We start from the raw sequence: 18,162 nt of genomic DNA on the forward strand, positions 1-18,162 counted from the left end.
TTTTCTATGAATGTATGGGAACTAGTCACACTAGTGTTTTTCTAAATTTCCAGAATCCATTTCAGTGAAAAATTGAGAAGAAAATTTTTTCCCACTGTGAAAGCAACTGGAAGAATACATCATGTTCTAGACTAAATACTTATTATAACTTTATGGGCTATATCTCTTAAAAACCTCAGATAAAAATCAAATTTTGAATTGCCATCTAGAAATAAATTTTTATAGATAGTATACACATTGGTTCCTGAAAATGGTAGAAAAGGTTTCTTGTCAAGTTCCCCAGCACAAGTGTGAATGCTCTGTTTCTGAGCACCTCCTAGTAGTGAAAGGACACATTGTGGCCAGCCAACTCAAATTGCTACCCACGTTTAATCATTGTAAATAAAGGAAGCAGAGAGACCCATGTTATATTTTCAGAACTGGCATGCTCAATACAGAACTATTAGTTTAAAAATACCACTGAACATTCAATTTGAATTAATCTAGACTTCTGTGAAAAACAAAATAATGAAAAGTACAATTGGTCACTTAAACATATACTACTCATTTCATGCAGATTATTAACTTATTAATTACACATATCATTAAAGAACAATGAGAATAAATACAACTTTATAACACTTGGAAAACAGTTCGGAATTGATAAATTTCCATTTTGAAATACCTATAGTTTTTACAGACGCAAAATCACCTTTATCAGTGGGAAAAATACATCTATGAAACTCCTATATATGTTAAATAGGACTTTTCAAAGGAGCAACTAATTGTCCCCACTGTGAAATGAACATGTATCACTGCTAAGCTTTCACATACTGTTGGTGCATAATGCATTTTCTGAGCAGCTGGATATAGAAAAGCAACAGAGAAACAAGTACTTTGAACAAAACCCATGGATCACAGGGAATCGATAATGTAATGAGGTTAAAAAAATAATCAAAACACATTTGAGTTTCACAGTTTCACAAGGGCTGGACAAATTCTTAATTTGTAAACACTGTGTACATTTGTCCTTGTTTATATTTGCCCAAAAACATGATTTTAGAACCATTTGCAAAATGCCAGAATCAACCCTGATTAACAGTTGACCCTCACAGGCATCTCGGTGGACAGCACACCAAAACTGATTAATTGGAAAGAACATGGAGTCGTAACCCATAATAAATACTAGAATAGGGGCACATTCCTTACAGCAAATTTATAATATTTTAGATTATGCACAGAGATTTTCTGGTATGGTATAGTCACAGTCACAATATGAGGGTGTTGAAGTTTAGTCTCTAAAATAGACTCTTTGAAGCACCAGGAACAGAGATACTTCTGCAGGAGCCCTGCACACATGGCCAAGCAGATATTGTGTATGTACAGAATAGTCCGCTTCACAGTTATATTTCAAATGAGAATCACTGCAATTGCTGCTCTACCACTAGTAAACTTGAATCATTCAGCACTTCATCTGTGAATATTGTTGTTTTACTTCTTTTCTACTGCTGACACTTGCAGTCAATATTGATTTAAATTCAAACTCCAATGATGCTGAAAAAAAGTAGAAAGATGCTCACATCTTCGTATAAAGCTTACAGCAGGTCAAGAGATCATTTGGAAAAAAATCCAAACGTGAATTTGTTAGCAAACAATATAATGCACACCTTAAAATGTGTTTTCAAATTTGTAAAACTTTTGAAATAGGCTAGAAAGCTGTAAGAATTGTTCAAAACCATTCTAAAAGAACTAACAGCCTGTCTATTCATTTGCTTAAGAAATGCACATTGTTTACCTACCTACCAGTTTGCCTACAGATGTGCTTGCCTAATAAAACTAAAAGCTGTCATTATGAGCTGTTGATTTAGTCTACAGAAGTTGTCCGTTATGTTGAAGAAGTTCTAAACATTTAAATCACATTTTTTCTTAACTGATCTTCCTTTACAGTCTTCAAATGGGGTACCTCAACACTTTTTTCTTGATAATTCCTGATTTTCAATTATTCTATAGAAGTTCTCTTTTCCCTTTACACTTACTTCAAAATTTTCAAATTCAGTTAAAGTCTTTAAGTTTTCCTTATTTCAAATACCATATAAATACTAAAATATTCATAAATATCAGGAAGATAGCTTACTTACTAAGCTTGCAGTCCAAGTGGTATCATAAAACCTACTCTAAAACAATAGGATTTTAATTTTTTTCTTTTCAGGAAGAAATCAAAACTGTACATTGGAACAAGGTACTATACTACAAAAACAGGTCTTCTTTCCCCCCATTAGTCTGGAAATGTAAACAAAAAATTTTAAGTACAAAAGCAATTTCTGTGCCTTTTTCTTGAAACACTTTTTCAGCACCTCAATGTTATTAGGTGTACTTTATGCTTGGTATAGCAGAAATTCCGTATGCTCACATAGCTGTTCAGAGGACTTTAGATTTTTCACTACCAAATATCACTGGTGAAGCTGAGCTCTTTGGATGATAAAGGTAGCAGGGAACTGTTCCTATGAAATTCCTGGGTATCTTTCAGGGCATTATTAAGGTGTAGCTGTCCATTGAGTAGCGTTAGAGGCAGGTTACCATAAGTGTGGTGGTTGCCTAAGGAAGGTACTGGCAAGGTGGTGGTTGGCATCTCGTGTTTATAACCTCTGCAACAGTGCCTCATTTGCATCGAATCTGAATGCTGGAAATCAGGGAGATCAGCTTGAGATGACACCAGAGAGGCCGAGGTACTGGTCATGGCAATAGAGGGTATAGGCTGCAGTTCTCCAAAAAGTCCTTGTTCTGCAGAGTCCAGAACATGGCACTGAGAAAGCATTTCATTTTTCTTGATGGGCATTTCATATACTAAGTGCTTCCAAAACTTAGAATTTAATTTGCTGCTTTTGGGTCCCTTCCACTTGATCAGGGATAGAAGTTTGATGCTGCGCTTTAATGATTCCACTTCCTGGCAATTCACCTTCCCTTTTAATTCTGTACACTCAATCAAAATCACTTTGATTTCTCCACTGACTAGCATGTTATGTAGTCTGCTTTCCAATTCGAAAATACTCCATCCTCGTCTGAGAACATAGTCTGGAGTTAGCACGATAATAAGTCTTCTGCTTTGCTCAACACATCTTGTGAGATCTTCAATGTATGCTACAAATCACAGAAAGAGAGAAAGAGTAAAACAAAGACATTTCTGGTCTTTAAAGCATTAGGTTTGCACTCTAGTATAGAAAAGATCCAGTCTTTCACTAATGTACATCACGTTTTCTTTTCTTGTATAGCACATTCAGAAATCCCATTTCCTTAAAAATAAAAATTTAAAAAAAATTGCTTATAATACTCATTTTCTTTTCCCTCATCATTCCTTACAGTGTTCTGCTGGTTAATATAAACTCTGACTTCTTCAGAGCTTAAGGGTATTCCAGTTATTTTTATTTACTTAATCATTTAATTAAGGCAGGCGTCCAGGCTAGTCCTCTAACTGTACGAGCAATCAACAGGTTGATGAAAAGAGAAATGAAGCCTTTTAATGAATGAAGGATCACCATACTCATGGTTTTGATTTGCTTTTCCCCCTAGTTTTCACCTATTAAATAAGTAGGGGGGTCTATGTATATGAACTACCTCAAAGATAATTGTGATAGAGATGGTGGAAAATCTCTTCTAGAATCACAGCTTGTTTCTCAGAATACTGTCTGTTATTTGCAACCTTCAGTTCTCCATTTTGCCCTTCAAACCTGGAGATAGGGAAGTGGTGTGTGCGTGCCCATGACTTTAATTTGAACCAGCTGCTCTTTGTTCAGTGGAAGCGTGAGGGGTGGAATTGGAGGTGGGGGATGGTGTGCAATGAACAGTAAAGGAGGAGGAGTTTGTCAACTGAGAAGTAAGTCTTTGCCCTACTTTGTGGAGCAATTCTGAGAGTGAGGTGAATATGTTATGGCCTTTTCATGGTAGAAAAACACTGAATTAACTCTAGATTTATTTATCTTATGGAATAATTCTTTTGCAATCATGCTTCCCAAAGTCGTATCAGCCAAAAAGGGAAACACACACATGTGTTAACAAATGGAGACTTGGACACAGGTGCTGCAACAGAGAGCTGTCTTTACTAAGCAGAGCACAAGGCCTTGTCTAATATACAGTGCCCTCTAGCAGAAGCAGTGCTTACAGAAGCATAGCAACATTTGTCACTACAAATCTGCTCAAGGTTACAGACTGCTTTCAAGGAGTCACGTCCAGTACATAGCGTAGGGCCGCCAAACAGCCCAGTACAAGCCATTTGAAAAGAGAAACTTATTTTACAGATGCATATTTTACAGATGATCTCTCTTTTCCAGGGTTTAATTTCCACCACTTGGCAGCAAGAACACTTTCACAAGTGAAAATGAGCAAAGTTTCTACACAATCTACAGATAAACAAAAAACTTTTTAAGAGATACACATAAAATTGCTCATTTAACAATTCGTTGCTACTACTGTTTTAGTTTTAATACATTTCAGGACTTTCTCATGCAGTAGTTACAATGACTATATCAGAGGGGATAAGGCAACTTCTAAGTGGGAAGGAAAACTTAAGAATTTTAAGCATTTTATTTTAGAGATTACGTATTCAGGGAAAAAAATCAGCATTGAAATCTGCTAAAAAAAAGAAATAAAAACAAAAACACCACACAAGTAGCAATGGAGAAGTTATCACTCCGTAATTATCATTTAGAGAACTGGTGAAACAGAATGGAAGGAAAGGTAGAAAGTTTCAATAGAGTGGAAAAATATTATCCCAATGTATCAACAGCTCTGACTCTTCATTTTCTTCCTTTCTTTCTGCTCCCAAAAAGAAAGAAGTTATGTGGGAAGCTTCATCATTAGAAGTTGGATCTGTAAGATACAGTAAAATAAACTATCATGCATCTTTCCCATTATTCTTTTCACCTTTCCTCCAAACAAAACAAAACAAAACCGAAACCCCAAATCCTGGTATAAGTGCAGGAGTCCATAAAATTGCAGCTTTACCAGGTAAACTATGAGTTAATTGTTAATTTTACAGAAGAATTCTTTACGAAATAATTTACTAAGGGGTTATTCCAAGTAGTATTCTTTCCTTATTAATTGCAGCTTTTCATTTAATTTTTAAAAATCGATCTGTACAAACCTTGTCAGGAGCACATCTGTCACATAAACTATACCTCTATGAACAACACTATTTCTATGTGTTGAGATGTAGTTTAATTTACGTTTTAACTATACTGTACTTTTAAAAACAAAAGGTATATCTATACATATCTCTATCTACTTAACTGAAAAAAAAACACAACCCAGGTGTCCACGGTCGTAATAGAAACTATACACATACGTACTAATTAATTTGATGGGGATCTTGTGGGCTTTGGCTTTGCTATCCTTTTTCTTAAATGGGGAAGGGAACAGGGTACAATTCTTTTTTTTCCCATTAATATGGTTCTCCCCCTTCACCTGTCTATTATATTTTGCCATTTGACAGCTAAACAGAATGCAACATTCAGGGTTTTGGGGGTTTCTTAGAGATTCATTAGACAGAATTTTCATTTGCCCCCAGAAGGAATGCCTGTGAGGACAGATCCCATTACGCTCAGCTGCACAGGGTGTGGGTGTTGAAGGGAACCTTGGAGAGAGGGAGTGGTCCCTGTCTCCTGCATACTACACTGGCTGTGCTTATCCTGGCAAAGCCTAGTGGAGAGTTGAGGCAACCATCCAGATAATTCCAGCTGAAAACCTGCTGTGGAAGAAAAAAGACCTGAATTATCCTGGTTTGCCCTATATATACATTAATCATATGCACTGGAGTCAGTCAGTCAGTACATCAAAATTTTCCCTGGGTAGACACAGCCCAAGTCTCCCAAAGAAAACATGAGCCATTTGCTTGGGCCTTGAATTTTGTGTTCCATTTCACTTGGTGAACAACCAAGTGGAAGTTTTCAGATGTGAAGCCCACATTTCACTTTTTGGGATGGTGATCAGTGGCTGGGCAGCAACCTCAATGTTTGAAAGCAGCTGGGGAGGTGCCTCTAAGAGCTGCTTGGCTCTAAGGAAAAGAAGGAGAGACTGTGCCCTAGCTTCCATATTCTGGCGCTCTCTCTTTCTCTCTCTGTTTTTCTCTTTTTCTCCTTTCTACCTTTCTTTTCTCTTTTTATGTCCCATCTCCCTCTTGTCCTTTTACTTCCCACGTTGCTTTCTCACTCTTTCTTTCTGCCTTTCTCTCTCTTATTCTGTCTTCCTTTCTTACCTATATCTCTTTGCTCCCTTCCTGCTTCTCTTCCTAAGTTTTTTTTTTTTCTTTCTTTCTCTGTATCACCAGGAAAAAACAATGACCTAGCCATCATGGAAAATATAAGTAAATTAGCAAGAGACCAAACAGGTAGAGTTAATATTTTTCACTTGCTAATCTTTAGCCAGGGAGTTGTTGCTGGTTTCTATGTAGCAAGCGCTCAAAATAATTTCCTCCTTACCCCAGGGTTGCATGTCTGCGTCCAATGACTGTGCATTGGAGCCTGATCCATTAGGACTGTGTCCTGTTTTTGTATTGCCTGTGAGCTAAGAATAATCTTTTTAAACATTTTTAAAGGGTTGTAAAGAAAAAAAAGAAGAATATGATGCAATAGAGATCATATATGACCCACAAATCCTAAATATTTACTATCTGGACCTTTACAGAGAAAGCTGGCTGCCTCTGAATTAGAGACCAATTAAGGTGTTCAGGTTTGGAAAAGTTCCAAATAAACTAAGCAGAAACAGGTATCAAGTTAAGACATTGCTCGTCCATAGTTAGTGTAGTCTCTGACAGGCAGTGGTGTTTACCATGGTAGGGCTGTGGTTTTGTGGCAGACATTTTAGAAAACTTCAGAAACAGTTTTAAAAAGCTTGTTACCATGAAGAGATAATAAAGAAATGTTTTTCAAAAAAAAATCCCTAAATCCACAGCATATATGAATACTCATTAAAACTTGCCCTGACTTTTTCAGGCAAATTCAGCAACTGAGTAGCAGGAATCCCTTAAAAGACTCTCTTTTCCACATAAAAATATAAAATATCACTTACATGAAGGTTATTAAGTTATTTGTTTGCAAATTTTGGTTTAAAGTAACTTATTGATGACGGAAAAGACTAAAGGAGACTGTGTCTGATAGCCTTCTGCTTCTCTAGACAAGGCTGTGAAACCACACCAGATTATCAGACATAAAACAAAGCTAATTACATTTAACCTACTTGTGATCTTCACAATTTGGTGAAGAAAAAACTCCCTTGAACACAGTTTTGATAGGGGTGCCTAAATTGGTATAAATTCATTTTTCACATTATAAGTGCAACTGCAGGGAACCTTTTCCTTTTGTCTATACTGGGAGTTGACAGAGAGGAAAATATTCTAGAAGAAAATGCATTGTCACTAGGCCCTCCTTGGGATGCGTACCTATTAAAGAAATGAATAAAGGTCTTGCCAGTAGCACCAGTATTTGTAGGAAACTAGGCAAGTGACTACCTAAACCCATATTAAAAGCAAAGCAAATTCAATTTTAAAATCCCTTTCGGGGGCAGTTGTATAAACCAAAATTCCAGTGCATTAAGAAAAGTAGGATTAGATCTACAAAAGTGACTTGAAAATAGGACATTTATTAACAAAGCAAAAAAGTCAACTGAAGGAAGAAATAAAGCAACAAAATTGAAGCAGGAAGAATGGCAGCCCCAAGAAATTGCTTCTAATGGGATGTATGTCCTTTTTCAAAAGAACTCAGTACTCTCCTAAATCTCAGGCTCTGAATATGCTACAAATGTAGGCAGAAGGGGAAGGGAGAAAAACCTCTATATTCATGACTTTCCTTGTGGTCTTTCTACTACCTACTAACCATCTGATTTATCCAACTAATCAATTAACTACTTGTAAATTATTTTTTGTATTGACACTTCCACTTATGTCAGGGTCATTATTAGGGGCAGTTAGCATATTAAAAAAGTTGAAAGACAAACACTTAGTCTGTAGACAAAGGCATAATTTATTACTTTGTCAGGTTCAAATAATAGTAGTTTGATATGCTTTTACCTACAGCTATGTGCATCCACTATCAGTTAAACAGAAAAATCATTAGGATGGGACGGGATGCATCAAAAGATAATACTCCATTAATTTTTAGTGAACATTAGCTAATTGATAGCTATCAACAATAATATTTATAAAACCTATGGGTTACTATATCAAGAATTAAAATTAAGACAATTTCTGACAGTGATTGAGATGGATCTCCTCCTATAACTTGTGTGGAGAAACCAGCAAAAATAATATAGTTTTCCTATGTATCAAAAAAATGTATTATTCAGCACTATATATTTAGGAAAAAATATTAGACCTCTGGTATAACTAGAGACTTACAGTGTGGTACTTCATAATGTAGTCTCACTGAAAACACTATCGGCATTTTAAATAATGATGCTTAATACTAACGTATCAAAAGTTATATAGGTTGACAACCTGACTCTTTACCTTGGCTGATGTTGCTAAAGCTTTCGGGTCTTGATTCTGCCTCTGGCAGATGTACGATTCTGTCTGTGTTGTCTGCCACAGAGATTGAGGCTACAAAATTTTTATTTAGCCAGGTGTCTGTGAGGGGAATGGGCGCTGGCACTTTCTAAACTGTGTGCAATATTGTTTGCCCTACAAAAAACTTCCCTGCCCCCTCCACCTCCAAGTCCTTGGCTTGATAATTCATAGTTTGCTAGGCTAAATTTTTTTGGCAAGAGTTTTGTTCCTTACTGACTAGTGTAAGGGTCCTAATTAATTCTGATTAATATGTCAGTCAACAGTTAACATGGGTTTGCTGAGATTTTGTGAGTGTAGGGAATTATATTTATTTACAGCTTTGACTTTGAAGGCTATATTTCTGGCAGTGAATCTTTTACTTTTCCTTTCACCTGTGGGTGGGAGGAAAAGCATGATAGTGGGAAGAATCTACTCTAGAATGTTGTCCACATCTCTAGATTATTTCTTTTCTCTCTTCACCTCTTCACCAAGAATAGAGGTAGATAATGGAACACATTCAGAGAATATTGAAAGAAAGGTAAGGTGGAGAGTAGCAAACAAAGAGAGTATGCAAAATATCCTTTCCTTCCTCTTTTCTCCCTTAACCTCATGCCCTAGAAACTTATAGATATAACTAATTCCAATCAGTGCTATCTTAGTAAACGTGGAACAAGACTACTTGCTCGTCATATGGTCTTTTCTGTGGTTCCATTGGTACTTAAGACACGTTTATCCTGGTCTTCTACTCTTTTTTTTTTTAAAGTTGCCTCTTCTTTGTCCCACCCAAACAGAAGCTTTCCTGACTGAAATTCTACACAATGGATTCTTCCTTTACCTCAAACTCTAAGGAGAAACCTCAGTCCATTGACCTCAGTACATTTCTGGGCATGATGGAATATGGTTCCCTCTCTCTTGACTCTAACATGAAGAGAATGGTGGGCATATCTAATTTTATTCCATGTGAGTAAATTGCACACAATGTGTTAAATTCCATGGTTGTGCATGTCACCCTCACACTTTTTAGGTCACAGACGTCAGATTGCCTTGAAAAGGATTTTATTACTCTCCAAGGACAATTTACTTGAATGGTGTCCAATATGTACTGTTATTAGAGGAAATATTGGCAATGAGTACTTACAGATCCATGTACAAAAACGTTTTTTGCATGCCTCACTTCAGAAGTGACTAGGGATCATCTGACACCAGATGTATTCTCCAGTCATTTGTCATTTCATTGTCAGCATAATCACATGGCTAGTTCTAAGCATTAAAGAACTGAAGATTAGACTAGTAAGGAAAGTCTAGCAACTGCAAGAATGTAATCAGACATTATCATTTTTCCTCTAAATTACTGCAGGAGTCCTAGAATTTCTAAGTGAGAGAAACTCACAGAAAATTGAGCATGAAAACAAATGGAAAGACAATTTTATACTTGTGGCCAAATTCATAGATATAATTTCAACAGAAATTGCTGAACAATCATATGCATGATAACATTTTTAGTTCACTAGTGTATTTCTCTAGTGAAATAATGCATGAATAACTTATATAGAGATCCCCATAGTCTTCCTATTAATAGAAGGGGAAACTGAGATAAAGGCCTTTGAAGGATTTTTTTCTCTTCAAAGTCCACTTAGACATCTATAGATTTTTCTAAAGCTTCAGCAAGAACTGGCTCAATTTATAATTGTTAATAAATATTGTAAATGTACTTTTAAGTACCTTGCTTGTTTTGTTTTAAAGGCAAACAGCAAGCTACCGGATTGGGTTGTTTCTATTTTCAGTCTTAGAATGCTGTTTTCTCAGTCTCATCAGTGGCCCTCAGCCCAATTCAATAACCTTTTATATTTTTATGTTTTTTTTAATCTCTGCAGAAACAGTGAGATAAGACGGGCTCAAGAGCCTAAATGGTACTCATCCAAAAATTTCCCTAGTGTCAGGATCTAAATTGCACAGCTGGGTTCTGTTGGTCACATGTCAGCTTCAGAGCACATCTGTTCATTCCTCAAGGATCCACTAGGCCCCATGAACACAATGTGCTCTGTGTAGAGTACTTTACACCACAAAACCCAGCAGCTGCAGGGGTGAGAAAATCTCTACTTCTCAAGTTTGTGTCTCTAGGCAGTTTGAGTAGGGTGTTTTCTATCTGGCTTTCTTTTGGTTGCCTGTCACTTCTGACATCCAGACGCCTGTTGGCAACAAAGTTGCTTTTGCTATTCTCAGGACAGATGTTTCTAGCCTGGGAAGAGACGGACCAAACTTTTACTGGAAAGTAGGAATTCTTGCCACATTCAGGCATCAAACCTGAGAAAACATAAGAAAGATCCTGGCCACAGGCTCAAGAATGGAAAGGTAGGTCACTGCCAGGAAAATAATGTCCAGATCTGAAGACTTTTAGTTTTAGCATTTAGGAAAAATATTTGTATCAAATCTCCCCATCTCTGCTGGTTCACAATGGGCAAAGGACACTTCCCTAGTAGGGCATATGAGAAGGGTACAGACACCTCCACCTCACCTTGGAAAGTGACATCTTTGTATCGAAGCTTTTTGAGAACTTTTGGTCATATGAAAGAGAGAGAGAGAGAGAGAGAGAGGATGTGAGGGAGACCAATTCGTGTACTTTTGAAACTGTATGCATTGGAAAGGTTTGTATGTTAATGAGGCTGAGTTGGAATACCATGAGAGTGGTGCAAAAAAAAATGAAGATACATCAAAAGTGAAGACATTAAACATGAATGGGTTTATGTCATAGACTTCATTAATTTGATTCATAGAAAATTATTGTTGTAGATCAAGAATGATATTATGAAGTCTGCTTTTACAATCCTCAAAGGCCTCACTCATTGCTAGTCTTTGGAGGAAGGAGTAGTCTTGGGTCAACATGTTTAAATGAGATGTGAGGGACAAACATAGCTTATAATATTGTAACTAGTTTTTTTTCCCCCCCGCAGGAATGTGTCTATATTTATATAGCATAACCTGTTAAATCTGTACCAATGGCTGCAAATACAGACCACAGAAGCTTCTTTAATAACACACATACACCAAGTCCAAAATGTTCTACTCTGTCATTCATGTGTAAATCAAGTATATTATTCATATACTTCATCGACTTCCTGAATGCGTGCTAAAAATGCCAAGGAAAAACTCGTTAATCGTGACATGGTGACTGCTCAGCCAGCTCTGAAATGTTGATGGAAAAGAAAAATTGTCAAAGGGCCTTTTTAAGAACTTCTGCAGGTTACACTCGCAAATCGGAATTCAGAGACCATGAATTTCCTCGTTCAGGAAGGAAGGATTAAAATCTAACACCCTCCAGTGGTTGCATCTAAAAACTGCATAGTTGCCCCAAATGGCTTACTTGTAAAAGGAGTCTTCTTGTGAGCCACTGGATACCCAGGATCCAAGTCCCTGCTCAGTCTGATGGCTGTATAATCTCAAAATATTAAAATGATCTTCTATGGACTATAAAATCTATGCCTATCCTGATGACATCTTCTTGGGTGTTTTTACGGTAAGTTCTTCAAATGCCAGGGTGTACTACGTGACAACTTCCTATCATTTCTTATGCAGTTTGTTATAGTTTTCAACTAAAATCTTATAGTTTTGAGCTAGGAAGTATGGCTTGTGTAATCCTCACAGCCATGGTCAAGGAGGATGTTCAGACCTGTCCATGATACACTAAAACAACTAATCAATTTCAATCAATTTAGCCGAACAACTAGCTAACTCAATAAGGTGTAAAATATTATACCACCTTTTTGGGTAAATTGACACAGCAGGTTGATTCAATTGACCTGTCAAGCCATCAAAATGGACAGTCATCTGGGAGCACTAACAGGACACAATTTTAGGATGCATCTCTCTTGCTCTCATGCTCTCTTGGTCTCTCACCCATGCACGATAGCTGCTACTTTACACAATAAGCAAATGTCATCTACTGACTCTCAGGTAAAGTGGATCTCCTGTGTTTCATGTTGTCACCATTTCCCTTTCTAATGCACACAATGGTGAAGCACTGTTTCCCAGCTCAGAGGAAAGATTATGTTGAAATATTCAGACAGGAAGACTGACATTTTTCAGTCACTTAGTGGAGTTGATAAAGACTGCCTATTGTGGTGCTAACAATTTTGGAATGCAGAAAGGCAGAAAGGCCGGCACCACATTGAGTCCTACTGAAGATGACCTGACATAGAATATAAATTCTGATATGTAATGATAAAGTAATGATATTACTTTAATACAATTTAGGATATTATCACTCTAAAAATCGATTTTGCAAAATTTCTACATTTAACAAGATGATCTTGGCAAAAATATAGAAAATACATATTAATCTAATGAACTAAGCCAAAAAAATAGTAGAGAAGTGTTTTTAATTTTTTGCCAATGATTGATCAACCCTTCATAGGTATTCTTTCCAATATTTGAAAAAATAAAAGCAATATACTCATTAGCCTGTTTTGAGGACTGAGACTATTCCTACGAATTACTCACATTTTTTTTTTCTTTCAGTAGAAAGCTCCTATTTAGCTTTCACATTCGCCTTGCTAAAGAAAAATGTCTTTCAGACACTATCATGCAAAAACTTAAAAACGTACTTATTTCATTCTCATTATTCCCTCCTATCTTAAACCAACACTGTTCAAACAAAACTAACATGCATATATGAAGCATCTAATGAGCTCAAGTATTCGGCTAGACGATGACAGGGGTATGAGGATAAATGAGATATAGTCCCTGCTCTCATGGAGCTTACAATCTTACTGACTAAAGACATAAATAGATGCAAAACTACATAAAACAATAAAATAATAAAAAATATTACAGGAATACAAAATTTATAGTCGAACAAGTGATTAAGCACCATGAACTCTAGAGCTAGAGAAATTATTGTGAGTTTTCACAGATATGGAGAAGGATAAATAGGATTTGTAAAGGTATAAAAGACTAACATGAACAAAAGCACTGCAAGGACACACAATGTATATCAAAGGCACAATTTGCCTAGAGTGAAAGGTATGAGTAGGGGAAATGGTAGGAGACAAGTTTAGGAGATAAACCTGGGCTTGCACCAGCCTGTAGAAGTGTTTATCTAAGGGTTATGGACTTTATCCTATAGGAAATGGTGAACAATTTAAGGTTGTTGAATAGAGGAGTGACATAATCAAGGAGGAATAACATATTAGTGGGATTAGATGGAAGAGAGGAAAAATAGGGAAAGCAGAGAGTGATCAACGTTGCAGGAATGTGGCAATTAGGGCCTATACTAGAATGGTAGAAGTGAAAATGGAAAAGATGCAATGGACACTGGATGTGGGAGAGAGATATGGAAGAATCAAAAATGACTCTGAGGTATCAGCATGTTCCTTGAGGCTTGATCAATGTAGAAGCGGTATTTCAAGTCATGAAAATGAAGGAAATTACAGAAAGAAAAGAGCAGAGGACCATGGGAAGAAGTTTGGGGAATTCTTACATTTATGGTGCAGGAAAGCAATGGACTAGGAAATATTGTCTTCTTCGTTCCTTTCTATGCACATATAAGTGTGCATACTCACATGTACACACAAACATATATAGACACATATGCATTCTGAGAAAAGTGATGAATAATCAAGACTCAATTGTTTCAATTTGTCTCCTGTCAGTTTAGTGACCACAGTGGACTGCTGATAATCTGAATAAATGTTATTGAGGAATAGTGTGATATAGCCAAGTGAGAACCAGTGTCAAACAGATCTAGGTTCTAATCCCAGCTCTACCATTTGCCAGCTGTCTGATCTCAGACTTCCTTGAGGCCTTATTTCCTCATCTGTAAATGTCTCCACTGCTCTCTCTCCACATAGGATTATTGTAAAGATGAAATGAAATATTGTATGTGAAAATATTTTATATACTGTCAAGTACTGAAAATATAAGCTTTTTTATTTTGTTATCACATGTGTATAAATTACCGCATTTTAATTTGTGGTCACAGTTTAATCCTCCTCCCCAAAGATATTAACATAAACACATATGCAAACTAATTCTAGCACTTTTACTTTCCTTCAATGGCATTTTTAAGCTCTTTGAGGGCAGGGACCATATCTTAGGCTTTTCTGTATTCTCCTTATACTTTACTCTGTGCAGCACTGTGAACATTTACAGAAACAAAGTATATATTTTTACTTGAACCTCAATTTATTCTGAAAGCTCAAATATAACTTTCAATATGTAGTATAATTTAAAAGTAGCATTCAAGCCCACATAGTCCAAAACCTCTTAAAAATAATTTAAATACACAGTAAAAGTGCTATACCCAATGGCCTCATATACCTTTTTAGGTGGATTTTTTCTATAAATCTGGAAATGAGTAAGAAGGCATAAATTCAGAATTATTAGTGACAATGATTGTAAGTATAAGTAGAAGCACAATGACAGAAGACCAGCTTTCGAACTGAAATGCATTGAAAAGACTTGAACTGATTTATACAGATTATTTTTTTAAGGATCATCATTTTCTCAGAACACTAAGGCAATATATTTAAAAATACCTTTAAGGCACAATTTTAAAACCATAACTAAGTTTTAAGTGAAAGTGCCTTTTAAAAATTCGGATGTTAGAAAGTCAGAACACAGACATTCAGGAGAAATTTGAATTTAATAAAATCTCCTGTGAGAAACAACTATTTAAATACTTGGCTCTGACATTGGAAGCTTTTATATAACTTCCTAAAAGAAACCAAACTTTTGAAATACAAAACTTGAAAGTACTTACTTCCACTTGGAATCAAGTCCCTTTCTGGGATGAAGAGTTTGTATCCATAGTGTTTTTCCAGGACATCTGGCAGTATTTCAAGAGCAAATTGCTCTTCTTCAGGATTGTCACAGTCTAAAGTATCTTGGTCCACTTTTGTGTAAGAGAGATAGGCATCATATTCCTTGTTGTCTTAAATATAAAAAACAACAAAAGGGTTATACATATTAGCAAGTTCTCTTTAAGAACTTGAAGTCTAGAACCGCTAACAGGCTGGAATAAGCACTATAATTAGTGACTATTGTTAATAATTGGAAAAAATAAGTCACATGCCATGTTATAAGAAATCTAGTACATTTCAACATAACCTAGTCATATGATATGAACTGAAACTGTTATCCAATGGGCAACCTATAGCAAGGACAGAATAAAAGAGAGAATTATTATTTGTGACTTTTGGTGACTATACATATTTGTGATGTTCAATGATGTGTGAATGATTAGCTTAGTGTGTTTGAATGCAGGACTAAATAGACCAAAGTCATGGATTTGAACTCTTTCTGTGCCAGTTGGCTTGGCTCTGTTATTTGGTCACAGACTATACCTTGTTTGCACAAATATGTAGAGAGATCCAAAAGGGGCTGGGCCCTAGAGTGTGGAAGATTGAAATAATCCAGACTCACTCCTGGTGACACTACTCATAGCACATGTCATACTTCCAGTTGGTTAGTTTCATCATCTTCATATACAAAAAGCAGTTCATTACCAAATATTAGAGACAACAGCTGGGTTTTATACAAGTGCATTGCCTATTATTCTTGTTCAATCCATGGCCAACTAATTTGACACAAGCTTCCAAAAGAAACCTTTGTTTCGAAATATACATCTTTCCAGTATTGCCAAATTAGGTTTTCCCTTCACACATTTAGTCAGAGAGTTAACTGTACTTGGAGAATGTATTTTTTTCCTCCTTTGCTGTATTGGCTCAGCGCCAGCATCTCCAAAGAGAAAATGTGCATATATACAGATTTTTTCCGAAAAATATTAATGAATACAGCTACTCAAGGTATTAGTCCCTATTGGTTTTAGAAGGGCCACATTGGAAAAGTTATAGTGGTTTTCAAAATTCCCTCATTTATCAAAAATTTATGTTTAAAAGTTAATGTAGTGAGCATAGACTCATATGGAACTATTAGTATTTATTAAACCTAGTTACTTGCAAATAATAATTTGAAAAGACAGGTAAGCATTTCAGGATTTGTTTCTAAAACACATCAATATTTTCTATTAAAACAGACCTGATTAGAATATAGCTAAAACCTGATCAAAACGTAATTTACAGAATAAAGCAGCCACACACTTACCTACACCATTAATGATTCGGTTCTACCTGCTGAAGGAGTAATAAATGATAGGCAAATAAAGAGATATAAATACCCTATGGTAGAAGTAGGCGGGACCCCTGACTATCTAGAGATGTCTGAAGCAGGATTATGTTATTCTAATTCTAGTAAGAGTCTAGCCTTCACCACCCCCACATGAAAGAAACTCTGGTTGCTTTTTTTTTTTTTTTTGATGAGGGAGATTGGCCCTGAGCTAACATCTGTGCCCATCTTCCTCTATTTTGTATATGGGTGGCTACCACAGCATGGCTTGATGAGCTGTGCGTAGATCCACACCGGGATCCGAACCTGCAAGCCCCTGGCCACCGAAGCAGAGCACGCAAACTTAACCACTACACCACCGGCGCCGGCCCCAAGAAACTCCGGTTTTTATGTTAAGATGGTGCCTGAAGCCACGAGGCTTCTCTTTAGCATGTTCTCTGGCTGGAAAAGGCTTCTGTAAACCGTGGTTGGGTTACTTGATTGCCTAGAAGCAGATGCACATGAAGGACTGCCCTTGATAGTTGAGATCATTTGGCTTACAAATGGGGCACATTCCATTGTTATACATAAAATGCCACTTGGAAGTGAGAATGTTCATAAGGAATGCTAATGTAAGAACCTCCTGGTACTCTTAGCACCTCTGCCCCGTTCCAATCAAGCTCAGGATGCACCTGCAGGTCCTTGACTTTCTCCAGCTATGATTACTCACTTGGGACTAAGGGCTGCCGATAATACACAGCTGGAAGAATAAAAGAGGCCAAAGGACAAACAGCTCCATTCCTATGAGCAGAATGTATTTCATTGTTCTTGGTGGATGGTGTTGCCGCCTCAAACTCCATAATGTCAGACTAGACCCTTGTTTCCTCTAACTTTTATACCTCACAAACCTCCCTAAATTCAACTACTTACTAATTTAGTCAACAATGATTTGTTGAGCATCTACTATGAGCTCGCCATCTGCAATGACTACTTGACTCTTTCACCCATCTGACGTGGCCTTCTGGACTCCTGCCCCATAGCTTGTCCTGACTATGACTATTTGCCCTCCAATCATGCCTAAACTCACATATTCCTGGTCCTATCCTTACTTGCTTCACCTATATCCTAATACAGGTGATGCTACAAAGACCTTCCTCTAGAAAAATATTGCTATATTTGCATATCCCAAATCAGATTATGACAAAAAACATTGATGTGTTTGATATGTGTTAACATCCAACACAACTGGATAATAAATTTTACCTAACACTCTAGAAACACATCAATTTTTGGAAAATCATTGCTTCTGGTTTCAGTCATGTCCCTTTAAGATGAACTAAAGGTGAAGAGCTTATGGTGGCTGGCCAGAGCAGGAAGAGAGCTCTCAAAGCCACCATGTCAGATGTCCCAGAAGCTCTAGGATGCCAGCTAGTGAGCAAGCAGTGACCCAGATGCCACAGTTTAAAAAATGCACTTCAGCCTTATGTAGACAGCCAAGAAAACCTCATGAATAGCCACAGCTGTTGCTCACAAAGAAGAGCAAGACGGATAGA

At 36.7% G+C, this 18,162-nt stretch overlaps 1 protein-coding gene across 3 annotated transcripts in view; it reads right to left on the reverse strand.

The window, feature by feature from the left end:
• Nucleotides 1–350: 350 nt before the first annotated feature.
• The window catches only part of IL1RAPL2 (interleukin 1 receptor accessory protein like 2), a 1,036,854-nt gene continuing 1,019,042 nt past the window's right edge, over nucleotides 351–18,162 (reverse strand). For all 3 annotated transcript variants that reach the window (XM_087426516.1, XM_087426517.1, XM_087426518.1), the window contains 2 exons: nucleotides 15,267–15,437; nucleotides 351–3,117 (listed from right to left, as the gene is read on the reverse strand). In XM_087426516.1, the coding sequence (XP_087282642.1) occupies nucleotides 2,420–3,117; nucleotides 15,267–15,437 (869 nt within the window). In that variant the 3' untranslated portion in view covers nucleotides 351–2,419. The remainder of the gene's footprint in view (nucleotides 3,118–15,266; nucleotides 15,438–18,162) is intronic.

This window comes from Ceratotherium simum, chromosome X (assembly GCF_057802395.1).
Source record: "Ceratotherium simum simum isolate JZ-2026a chromosome X, ASM5780239v1, whole genome shotgun sequence".
Taxonomy (NCBI): Eukaryota; Metazoa; Chordata; class Mammalia; order Perissodactyla; family Rhinocerotidae; genus Ceratotherium; species Ceratotherium simum.